The sequence below is a fragment of the Dermacentor albipictus genome, unplaced genomic scaffold (genome assembly GCF_038994185.2).
Source record: "Dermacentor albipictus isolate Rhodes 1998 colony unplaced genomic scaffold, USDA_Dalb.pri_finalv2 scaffold_11, whole genome shotgun sequence".
In the NCBI taxonomy this organism is placed as follows: Eukaryota; Metazoa; Arthropoda; class Arachnida; order Ixodida; family Ixodidae; genus Dermacentor; species Dermacentor albipictus.
The window spans coordinates 13,717,782-13,730,010 of record NW_027225565.1 but is presented as its reverse complement, the minus strand read 5'-3'; the positions used below and the strand labels follow the sequence as shown (position 1 = coordinate 13,730,010).

General features: G+C 45.8%; 1 protein-coding gene across 7 annotated transcripts in view; it reads right to left on the bottom strand.

Annotated features, from left to right (window-relative positions):
• The window catches only part of LOC135914966 (chromosome-associated kinesin KIF4A-like), a 109,343-nt gene that overhangs the window by 30,648 nt on the left and 66,466 nt on the right, over positions 1 to 12,229 (bottom strand). For all 7 annotated transcript variants that reach the window (XR_010568475.2, XR_011509347.1, XR_010568476.2 and 4 more), the window contains exons 18-19: positions 3,937 to 4,016; positions 1,822 to 1,992 (exon numbers count right to left, since the gene is read on the bottom strand). Coding sequence is in view for 4 of the 7 variants with exons in the window: in XM_065447904.2 (XP_065303976.1) it covers positions 1,822 to 1,992; positions 3,937 to 4,016 (251 nt within the window). In the remaining 3 variants the exon portion in view is untranslated. The remainder of the gene's footprint in view (positions 1 to 1,821; positions 1,993 to 3,936; positions 4,017 to 12,229) is intronic.

Sequence of the window (12,229 nt, the reverse complement as noted above, 5' to 3'; positions counted from 1 at the left end):
CTTGTTCTCAAGTTGCCCTTAGTACACAACAGAATACGGTTTGCTGAATAGTGTAAGCTAATGCTACGAAAAGTATCATGAGGTGCCGCCGCCCATGTGCACCTGGTACACTGGCTATTGGTATTGGCACATGTGCGCATAGACATGCATCCGCATAAAAGTCAATGCCTGCATGCCCAGGGGGTTGTTGTCTGGTCGCGCTATGCGCTAACTCGGGGGTTGTTCACCCCACGGTATGTACTGACTGACAGTCTGTTTCTCGACCTTTCCATTAGAGAGTTCATTTCATGATTGGAAAGCATTACGGTCACACGTTTATATGACAACTTCAAAGATATCTTACAATTAGCGGAACTGAAGTGTTCTTAAGTGCATAAGAAGTGCTTGTATAATCTAACTTTAATTGGTCTCCCTAATTCGATTAATCTGTTTCCTTGTATATAACAACCATTTTGTTCAAATATTGTTTCTTTCGTGATTATATATTCACAAAATATTGTGCATAATACAGTGGAACTCCGATTAGACGACTTTCTTGGACCAGGCGAAAATGTCGTTAGATCTAACCAACTACAATTATGTCCATAATACAAGGCTTTGCGCGAGGGAGTAGCAAGGGGCTTCAGTTTAAGCTATATAGGTAAATACTTTGCAAGATTCAGAAACCAAAACCACTTTTTTTAGCATACTCTCTACTATGATCCATGCCTGCCAGAATGCTAAAACATTCTTTTCTCATTTACAGACCTTTGAAATTCAGTAAATTTCTTATAGACTGTCTTTGAGTTACACAGCAAAAGTTGTTTTTCAAGAGCACTAACATCCGCAAGAGGGTCGATTACGGTGTCGTCAAATGCAGATGAATTTCCGAATGTTGCCAATGATATTTCTGCAAACTATCTGCAAATGCTATCTGCAAACTTAGGCAGAAGCATGGCAGCATCTGTGGTGTTCTCGTCATTCGAGGTGGCAGCCAGAAGTGTTGGCAGAAACCCAATGACAGATGCATGGGAAATCTTGTGTTGTCGTGTAAACAAAGCTCTGAACTGCATACATAGGCACAGATGCACATCCGATACAATCTGCATGTCTTCCGGTGGCTAATCGGTTCAATCTTCACACACGTTTTCGTGCTTTCCCTACATGCTAGGGCAGTATTTTCTGGTGATCACTTTGGAGATTGTTTCACTTGCGCAAGACTCGTCAATGGATGCGTCGAAGCATGCAGCCAACAGTGTTCTTAGCATTGTATGAAGATAGCAAGCACGGCACAACACCAGAAACACTGTGGGTTACATACCTGAATGCGTCCAGTGACTGGTGCACACACTGCTGAGAGAAAGAGCAAGAAGACAGCAACAAAAGGGATGAAGGTGGGCACCAGTTGGGTGACGTGAGGAGGGGGAAGGGAGAGGGAGTCTAGGAGGAAGCCAAAAAATCAGTCGGAGCGCTCCGCGTGCAAAGGGATGCCCTCTCCTTCCGGATGGTGGCGTGAGGGAGCTGCCGAAAGCTGGAGGCACTTCTTACGTGTCTGCCATTGAGTTCACAGTTTCGTGCGGGTTGTCATACGAGACAGGACATGCACAATCTCACGTCACATAATCGAGGTTTTTTTTTAATGCATTGTCTCTACAGGGAGTTCGTAGGGACTGTGCTAATCCATTGTAAAATCTGGGACGTTACAGAATAGGGCGACATATAACCAGGGTTCATTGTACTTCCAGTGTTGTTTTTTTTCTTGCCATTCATACGTAGCCAAAAATTGCTCATCCATAGACTACAGAGATGAAGAAAGAACAATAAATGTCAGGAGAAGCCAACCGTTTTCTCGTGTTGCTTGTTGAGGTCGTTTAGCTTCATGTTGAAGTCCTTTTCCATCTGCTCCAACTTCGCCTCCAGTCGCTCTATCTGCTTTTGGCGCTCGTCCAGTTCCTGCTCCTTCTCGCTCAACTTTGAGGTCACCATGTAAGCAGTCATGTTCTCGGACACAAGCTGCAGGGAAGTTAAGAGTCGCAGATCCGCACACACTCATTTTATTGAGCCTTTGGAACCTCTGCGGTTTTCTCAGAAATAGAAGAAAATAGTGTGCAGGACACAGAAAGAACAGGACACGACAGCTCGCATGGGAAACATGATGTCGAGCAGAATGTCCTATTTCCAGGTGCTTAATAAACATGGGGAAAAAATTTGCTGATCTAATGAATCTTTTGTCTATTTATTCATCCTTATTCACCCCCATCCCATACCCCTGTATGCCCTGAGGCATTTACCCTCGCATTAAAGAAAAAAGAAACATCAACAGGTGTGTACACACATGCACATGCACCTCTGATTGATTCAATTAATTATTTCGATTCAATTCAATTATTTTGTGTACTTTGCTCTTATGTTTGTTGCTGCTTTTTACTACTAGCCCTGTGCAATGCTTTCCCTTTCCCTTTTTGACCTGTATATTTTGCACTTTTTATAACATCCTTGTTCGTCCCCCTTACTCAATGGCCTATGGGCCCTGTAAGGCATTGTAAATAACAGCATCCGTATGGTCCCCATATCAAAACTACTTAAACTTGCTAGAATCCGTACAAAATAGAGCCGCTCGCTTAATTACACGTAACTACAGTCCCCTTTTGAGCGCAATACAGATCAAACTTGACATACGTTTTGAACCATTACATATTCGTCGTTCAATTGCTCTTTTATGCTTACTTCATAAATATCGCCACTGCACCAGGTAATCTGCGTTACCTCTTGAAGCACCGTCATGCATTTTGAGCCGTTTACATAATCAGTACAGCATCAAGCGCATATACAGAACACAAGCCTTCAATTCATCAGCCCTTCCACGTGCCATCATTCTTTGGAATGACCTTCCCGATAATATTGCATCCATATGCAACCATCAATCATTCCATGAACAGCTGAGCGAATACTTTCAAGTGACATTGTGACATTAAAACTTGCATAAAATATCGCGCTTTTTGGATATTGTGTTTTTGTTAACTCCTGCTTCATTCTTTTCTTTAGTCATCTGTCAGACAGTTGTGCTGTATTTATGTACTTCAATGAAAGCAAACAAACTAGAGATTCTGCGAGAAAGATGTTTTTCTTCTCTGCCTGTGAAAATGTAACATAAAGGCAAGCACTGCAGTCCAAACATGGTGCTGTGAACTTTCCAATGCACTCGTCTGTCTGAGTTTGTGCGTCTGAATTATGGAAGAACAGTTTTCTTAGCAAGCCTGCAATCTGTATATTTTTACTCACGGGTGTACAGGCCACACACACATGCACATAATGGTAATACAATACAATACAAACAGGATACAACAAAGTGGAATTCCCCTTGAAATCCTCTTAGAGCTTCATAGTGCAGCACATACAATAATGGATACCAAAGAGTAATGGATACACTAGTAATTCTGGTTCCCCCTTCAACTTTGTCATAATGGCCTTTTACTGTAATTACCAAGACAGGATGGAATCGTGCACCATAATATTAACTGGAAAATACGCCACCTTTAATAAGAACAGGGGTCCAGTATGCTAGAACAAGCAACCTTTTGCTGAGACATCAAATATTACGGCAAAGAGTGGCTACAACAAGGTACTGTTCATTATTTCTTTTTAAATTGTTATAAGTTCAAGTGAGAACATCGTGCGGACTCTCTTATAAAGATCACAACCAACATTTTTAGTGAGCGTTTCACAATGCCGAGGAGAGTTGAAAAAAAAAAGAACAAAAAAAAAAACCCAAGCCAAACAAAGTGATGAGAGTGCAGGAACTGATATTTTCTTACTCCACAACAGCACAATATATAACAAACGAAAGTTATCTGCTGGTGAAAGTTTGAAAGCAGGACAGTAACTATCAAGAACGACCCTGAAGAGTAAATTCCAATCAGCTGCATAATTATTCACAGTGACCAAGGGCAGCCTCACCATCTCGAAGAGGCTTGTTGCAATGACCCTGCTCTCGACGATGTCCGTCACATTTGAGGCAAGGTTCTTTATATGTCGCTCTGTGAAGGAAAAAGAAAAACTTTCAACTTACTGGTGAATTCATGGAGGTTGATGGTCTAAGAAACTCCAGGGTAATGAGAGATGCCATAGTCGAGGGCTCTGGATTAACTGATGACCATCTCAAGGTTTGTTAAAAGGACATCTACTTAGTTTAGACTGACAAAGTATTCCTTTAAGACTCTTTGTTAATTTTGCAGTAAAAGGTCAATTATTGAAGAAAAAATGCAGGTCAAACTTCTGTTCATTTGAATTTTGCACCAAAACCCCAGTGCCGGTATGTCAGTGTGATGTCACAGATATCAGAGCGCATTTTCGTACTTGGGCCACTGTGGCACAGTAAAAAGTTTTGAAACTTGATGCCAAATTAAATCTTTGGCTGCCAAGTTTGGTGTAGTCATTTCGACTGATAAAAAATTACCTATGCCTAGCAGATGGTGTCAAAACACACTGAGTCACGGTGAGCTGGCACTGGAATTTCAAGGTGGCATTGCCACTTGCATTGTTTCTACCTTTCTTAATTTACTGAGCTCCTTCCCATGACAACAATGAATCCTTGGTATTGTGAATGGGCAACTTACTAACACCGCTCAAATTGCTGTATATATGCTTGACTAAGGTGTTCACTCTTTTTGCACTAAGAAATCAGGAATACTACATGGGGAACGAAAACTTAGACTGCCATGACACAGCCACATTTAAGGGCTGCACCTCATGAAGGTTGTGAAAAAAAAAAGTGCTGCTTATACATATGTATGTATGTACACACACGCACGCACGTGCGGGCACACGCACGCACATGCACACACACACACAATATTTTCACTCTAGTGTTACATTGCCTGCATCGAAACATGGCTGCAGTGGCCGGGAAATAAATCTGTGACCTCAGTTCGGCAGGGGAATGCCACAGCCACCGAACCACCAAAGTGGCCGGCATCATTCATCACTGCAACACATATGTGCTCTTGTGAAGCTCTGCGAGGTCACTCAACAATGGCTAAAGACCATCGGGATATTTTTCTATTAATGTATTTCGATGCCAATCTTGTTCGACGTCTGAATTGCTTTCTTGCTTATGAAAGCTGTTTCCCAGCCAAAGTGATGCCTCGGAGATCTTGCTAGACTCGTCTACCACGAACTTTGATTCCAAAATCTTTGATGTCCCTGTAAGGCCGTACAAGAAGTTGAAGAGGACTTGTGTCGTGTAACCTGAATTTGCAGATCTCTTATTAACACTGCGCATGTAAAACTGTGGTATGCTGGAGATGTCTTTTGAACAGAGTGATTCATGTGAGCAATGTGAGGAAATTTCACAGAATACCTTGTAATGATGTAAATGTTCGAATGCAGCTGGGTTGGGAAGATGCAGGGCACGAGACAGGCTAAATGTATGCTGACCTGCATTTTTATCTTAAAAGCATTTTGTTTGCGAAATCTGAGCAATATCAGATCAGTTGTCAGGGCCGACCATTCAATATAACACTCGGCACTGATCCCCACTTGATTTGCCACAAAGTAAAACGTTATGTTGCCCTTGTCAAGCCTCTCGCCATAAGTTGTGTCCAAAACATGGTAGCTAAGTCACCCGGTTGCTTCAGTTATCCGAAGTACAGCAAACAAAAGTCTTCAATAGTGCTTCACATTATTCACTGAAAGGTGCGATGTGGACACTATGAAAGGAGCAGACGAAGGCAAATTCACACTTGTTTCTTGAGCAACCAAGCAAGTAACCAGTTCCAAGTGTTATACAGTAGAGTTCATTAACCCTGTGAGGGTCAAAGACGCAAATATGTGGCACCGCGAACAAGATTCAAATGGTCAATGCCGTATATTTACTATGCCGTTCAAAAACGCAGCAGTGTTTAAACTCTGTTGGCGAGTAAGCGCTGACCCTCTGAGTACATACAGGATTTCTTTTTTCTTGAGCCATAGTCTTGTTTTTCATTCCATAGACGACCGCACGCCAAGTTTCATCCTAGACGCCAGCGCTCGTTTCTCCCCTGGCGGAGCGATTTCATCTCCAACGGGTGTAGGTTTCCGTCGCCGCTTCCCTTCGCGGTCGCGCCCGCGCTCATTTCGTGCTGCGCGCGAAACGTCTTGTTTGCGACGGCGCCTTTCGAATAACCGGAAATTATTATTGTGCTGTTAACTGTCACGACAGCAATGTAAACATGAAATGGTTGATGCCACCAGTGAAATTCTGCCGATTCACAAGAAAATGGTACGAAAGAAGCAGACGACAGACATGATTATGCGCTGAGCGAAGTAAACATCTGGCAAACGAAGCGAGCTCGTTTATTGATCACTCCTGAGTGTATGACGGTTTCTATATGTAACCCACGTGAAATTAATAATTACTCGGTACAGTCGCCGACCGTTTATTCGGACCTCACGGGGACTGCGGAAATGTCCGAATAAACAGGTGTCCGAAAAAGCAGATTAAGGGAAAAAAATGAAATCCTTTATTGCCACGCACTTATTCGGGCTCGGCAGTAGGCTTGAAGAAATCGTGAATGCGCCGTTGCACGCTGTTCCGTTTACGCGCAATCAGACAAGCCTGAATCTCGGAGAGGGTCGTACGGTCACTATAGGCGGCTGAAAGCACAGTCACTGCTTGTACACGCTCCGCAGGCGACGGCAGCGTAGCACATGGTGCGTCAACTTCCGACTCGGTCATCGTCCGGCGGTGCAGCAGAAACCTGACGAATGATATAGCCGTCGTCGAGTTCTGCGCATGTCAGTACAGCAGTGTCGGCACCTGTGAAACTGTCAATGAGACGGTGTCCGGAATCGCAACGCAACCACTGCGCAAGTCTCGGCAGAACATTTTCCGCGTCGGTAGGGAGCACATCGGAAGGCGACAAATCTTTTAGGCCTCCCGGCACCCGCTTGCCGGCATTCCGCAGCACAGTCTGCGCGGGCACTGTTGGCGCCATTGGAGACTTGACGCGATGTTTCCGTATGCCGCGTTAATCACCGAAACCTCGACACAGCACGCAAAGCAAACACCACCGCGCTGACACCAGTCACACAAACGAAAAACGCGGCCTGCTCGCAGCGTCGCGCGCGAAGAAACAAACAGCTGCTGGATTGTCTTGACATGGCTTACTAAGCTGAAACCGGAACTGCTGCAGAGCCACTCTATCGAACTAGGCAGAAACGATGATGATGAGCGGGAATTTCCAGTAGCGCCACTTCGTGGGGCACCAAGGAAGCTACGTTCAAAACAAAAATGGCGTTCAGCCAGTCGAACCATGTACTGGGTTGAGTCGGTGCATGGTGCTCTCGACCGAGTTGGGTCAAAGAGTGTCCGAAAAATCAGACGAGAGGTTGCGAGGTGTCCGAACTTTCGGCAGTTGTTATACATTATGGTCTATGGGGAGAATGGCGGTGCCGCGAAGCTGACCGAATAATCGGGCATGTCCGAATTTTCGGAGTCCGGAAAATCGGTCGGCGACTGTACATAATCCTCTTATTCATATAAAAACTTTAAGTTAAACGAGCGCTTGTCCTGTCTTCTTTCTCGTGTTTCGTTTGTGTGTGCGCTGCCCAAGAATGGAAACCACGTCTGTTGTATGCGCTAGCAGTGGCCGAAGTTCACCCGTGCAGAGAAATTGATTATGTGCATGATGCATTGAACATGACCGGAGTTCATTCCCGCTTCACCACTGCACCGATCGATCGGGTTACTGGACGATACACACCCGCGTCTTGGTCGCGCCGGCATTGCTGAAGCAGCAATGATTAATAATACTTTCAACTTCCGTCTCTTGAGTACTGTTAAAAAATGGCCAAGCTGTCTACATTGCTGCCTCTATTCCATATTGTCGGAGACGTACTAGTTAAAGTTGTGTGCGCATGTCGTACTTGTGCTATGCAGCGATATATCTTATTTTCGCACAGTGTCGATAGAAGTCCGTTGTCGCCATCAGATACAACACGGATTTGTAGCAAACATAATGTGAGAAACTGCAAAAATGACTTTAGCTCGTAGGTGCCGTATGTATGTGCCGCATCGTATGTGCTGACGATTTTTCCGGCGGCACATACGATGTCGTTTCCAATTACCTGCTCAGCCTCACTTACATGGTTAAGCAGACGCTGCCCTTTCACCGCATTGAAGCCATAAAAATAATCGTCAAGCGTACCGATCTTCTTAAAGGCAAATATAGCGTGTGCAGTTTGTTTCACACTAAGGGGAAAACTCGGAACGTATCGCATCGCGATGCGGCAAGCAATGGAGTCGTGCGGCAGCAGCAGCTAGAGCAGGCTGTCAAGAACGGCGAGTTGCGCAACAAGATTGCCACCTTGCCACCCGATTACGACAAGGGGTGCAAGACGCGCACCTCCCCGTCTCCGTCGCTGCAGCTGCGAGGCGTTCAAAGAAGCGACCTTTGCGCTGGAATCCGCCGCCTTCCTCCAGCCCCTTCGACATTGTGACGGGACGAATTCGGTGTGTGGACAATGATTCCAGAGTTCCTCAACGCGGGGCTGATTTGACACGCCTGGAGAAGCTACCGCGGGAAGACTTATTTTTGTGCTTCTCACGGTTCGGAGTGGCTCGGAACAATGAGCGACGCGCGATCGACAACGACAGTTTCCCGGAACGGCACCCCGTGCGGTTGCCTCCGTGTACGGAATGTGTGTGCCTTTGTGTCTGTAAACTGGTCTTCAGAGCAGCTGCGAGTTGGTGATGTGTAAACGAACAGCCGCCGCGTCGTAGGACCGGCGGATCGAGTGTATAAAAACTGTGGTTGTGCGAATGTTGGACACACTTCTCTTGAGCAGTCATGTTAGACTGAGTCACTTCTCTCATGCAGTCCTGTTGGACTAATACTCTTTTTCTCAAGCAGTCATGTTAGACTGAGTTAATTTCTGTAAATAAACCCTTTTCCCCGTTCTCGATGAGAAGCAGTTCTTGACTTCATCAACGATCTCAGCGTAAATAAGTTGGACGACGGCATGGGCCAGCTACCTTCGAATTCATGCCGTACTCCAATCTTGGCAAAGGACCACGGACGAAGGGATTGAGCCCCCAATCCTGACAACTGGCTGACAGCGGTGAGATGGACTTTGCGACATGGTGCTGTATCTGCGGTGAGTGCTTGGTTTTTGCTTTGACTCTCTAGGCTTCATTTTGTGGTTGTTCTGTTTAGAACAGTAGGGAAGCTAGATTGTTGTGTGTTAGCTAGGTTGTGTTTTCCTAGCTAGATTTAGAGAGCAGAATCAAGGCAGTAAAGCAGCAGTCATGGAGTTAAGGACATTGCTGAGAGACGAGTTGTTGATTGTTGGTGAGGAACTGGGCCTAGATGTACGCAAGGAAATGCTCAAATCGGAATTATTGGAGCTAATTTCCAATCAGGCCAGTGAGCAAGATATTGAAATGGGATTGGAACTTCTCAAAAAGAGAGAGAAACGGGAAAGAGAAAGAGAAGAACGGGACCGAGAAAGAGAAGAAAGGGACAGAGAAAAACGAGAGAGAGAGGAACGCGATAAAGATCGCGAGTTTCAGTTAAGGAAAATGCAACTTGAACTTGAAAGCAAACGTTTGGAGTTGCCTCAAGGAAGTGAAGGCGCTCTGGGTCGATCAAGTGAGGCAGAATCGTACCGCATGGACAGGCTATTAAAGCCATTTGAGGTCGGGACCGACATAGGCTTGTTCCTAAGCAATTTTGAAAGGACTTGCGAGAAGATGAACTTCGGCCCGAGTACATGGCCACAGCGGTTGCTGTCTATGTTGCCGTGTGAGGCGGCAGAAGTAATCGCCAGACTAAGTGTGCAGGATGCATATGATTATGCGAAAGTTAAGGCTAGTCTCCTGAAGAAATACCGCCTTTCAGCCGAAGCTTTTCGGCAAAGGTTTAGGAGCACAGGCAAGAAAGATAGCGAGGGCTATCCGGAGTTTGCGTATAGCTTAAAGGCCAACCTAGTCGAGTGGCTTAAAAGCGCGGAAGCGTACGACAGCAGAGACATGATCATTGAATGCATGTGTCTAGAGCAGTTTTACAAAACCATCCCCCAAGCTGTGAAACTGTGGGTGCAAGACAGAGGTAATGTAAACACTGTGGAAAGGGCGGCTGAATTAGCCGAAGAGTACGCAACCCGTAGAAAGTTGAACGCCGAGGAGGGAAACTGGGACGGTCGAAATGGACCGCGGAAACCATTTCCGTTCAAAAAGGGTGCGCAAACTAGACGATCAGAGCCTGTAGACCTGGCGGAAAAGCCCGCAGAAAAGAGCGAGGAGAAACTTAACGGAGAAACCGCACAAAAAGAACAGAAAAGAAAATTCGAATCTGTTAGACCAATTCGCTGTTACAAATGCCACAAACTGGGACATATAGCTGTAAACTGCGAGAAGTCTAGCGTAGTTTTTTCCTACGTGGAGGAAAAAGATGAGAATATGGAACTTTTAAGTCCGTATCTCCACAACCTGCAAGTTAATGGAAAACCATGCCGAGTGCTAAGAGACAGTGCCGCCACGCTGGACATTGTCCATCCGTCTTACGTGATGGTAGAGGACTTCACCGGAGAAGTAGCATGGATAAAACAGGTTGTAGAAGAACACAGCGTGTGTCTGCCCATGGCCAAAGTCAAAATCAGTGGACCATTCGGGGAGCTAGAGACTGAGGCTGCAGTTTCCAAATTTTTGTCACTGCAGTATCCCTACATCTTTTCGAATCGTTCGAATCAGTTACTGCGTGACAGAGGGCTCAAACTGGGAGAGGGCATAGTACAGGCATTGACCCGAGGCCAAGCTCGTAAGATCGCGGCGCTTTCGGCTGAAAATGCTCAAGCTCCTCCAGCGGAAGAAAAAAAGGGAATAACTTCAGTACCCGAATCCAAGCTAGGCCCGAGGGACAAAAGAACAGTTGAGGAGAGCCTGCCAGCTGACCAGCTCAATGAGAGCGTAGCACTAGAGTGTCAGAGTTCTAGCCTGCAGGAAGAGCAAGCAGACGCGCTCACAAGCGAGACAGGGTCGTTGTTATCACCGGCCTCAAAGAACTTTGATCAACTCTTACGCGTGGATAGAGAGTCACTGGCAGCTGAGCAAAAGAATGATGAGAGCTTAGCTAAATTACGTGACACAGCTAAAGAAGGCATTGCTAGGCGCAACGTAACGATACATGAGAGAGGAGGATTGTTGTATCGGCATTACAGAGATCGAAAGGGTAAGATTTTAGATCAGTTAGTCATACCTACTAAGTATAGGGAGGACCTTTTGAGTCTTTGTCATGGAAATGGGTGGTCCGGCCACCTAGGCATAAACAAATCAAAGGAAAGATTGCTTATGGAATACTACTGGCCTGGCTGTTTCAAAGATGTAGAAAACTTTGTAAGATCATGCGACGCCTGCCAGCGTTCTGGTAAACCAGGAGAGACTTGGAAAGCTCCACTGAAGGTAGTGCCCTTAATAACAGAGCCTTTCAGACGGCTTGTAATAGACACGGTAGGGCCTCTTCCAAAAACAAAATCAGGCTACAGGTACTTGTTTACCATGCTGTGTCCGGCTACCAAGTTTCCAGAAGCAATCCCTTTGAAAGAGCTCAGCTCCACTGAAGTAGTAGACGCGCTTTTGACAGTGTTTGCACGAGTTGGGTTTCCAGCCGAAATTCAGGCAGATCAAGGGTCAGTATTCACGAGCGCACTGACTTCCACATTCTTGCAAAAGTGCGGGGTAAAGTTAATACACAGTTCTGTCTATCACCCTCAGTCAAACAGTGTAGAGAGGTGGCATTCGGTGCTTAAGCGAGTTTTGCGTGCGCTCTGTTACGAGCACAAGGAGGACTGGGAGAACTGTCTGCCGGCAACTTTGTTTGCTTTGCGAACGGTTCCACATGAAGCGACAGGGTTCTCACCAGCAGAACTAGTGTATGGGAGGACACTCCGGTCTCCACTGAGAATGTTAAGAGAGATGTGGGAGGAAAGAGGGGAGAGTCCAACCGTGGTTGAATACGTGCTAAATTTACTGGAACGGCTGAGCGCAAACCAAGAACTAGTCGGAAAGAACATGGCAATAGCTCAAATGAACGCCAAAGTCTATTACGACAAGAATGCGAGGCTTCGTACGTTTAAAGTTGACTTAACGATGAAAGCGGAAAAGTGTAGGTTTGGTTGTTCGCAGGTTACTTATCTGGGCCATGTTGTCGGTCAGGACATGAGACGGCCGGCTGAGCTGAAAATAGCTACGATTGGAGATTTTTCTCAGCCGCGC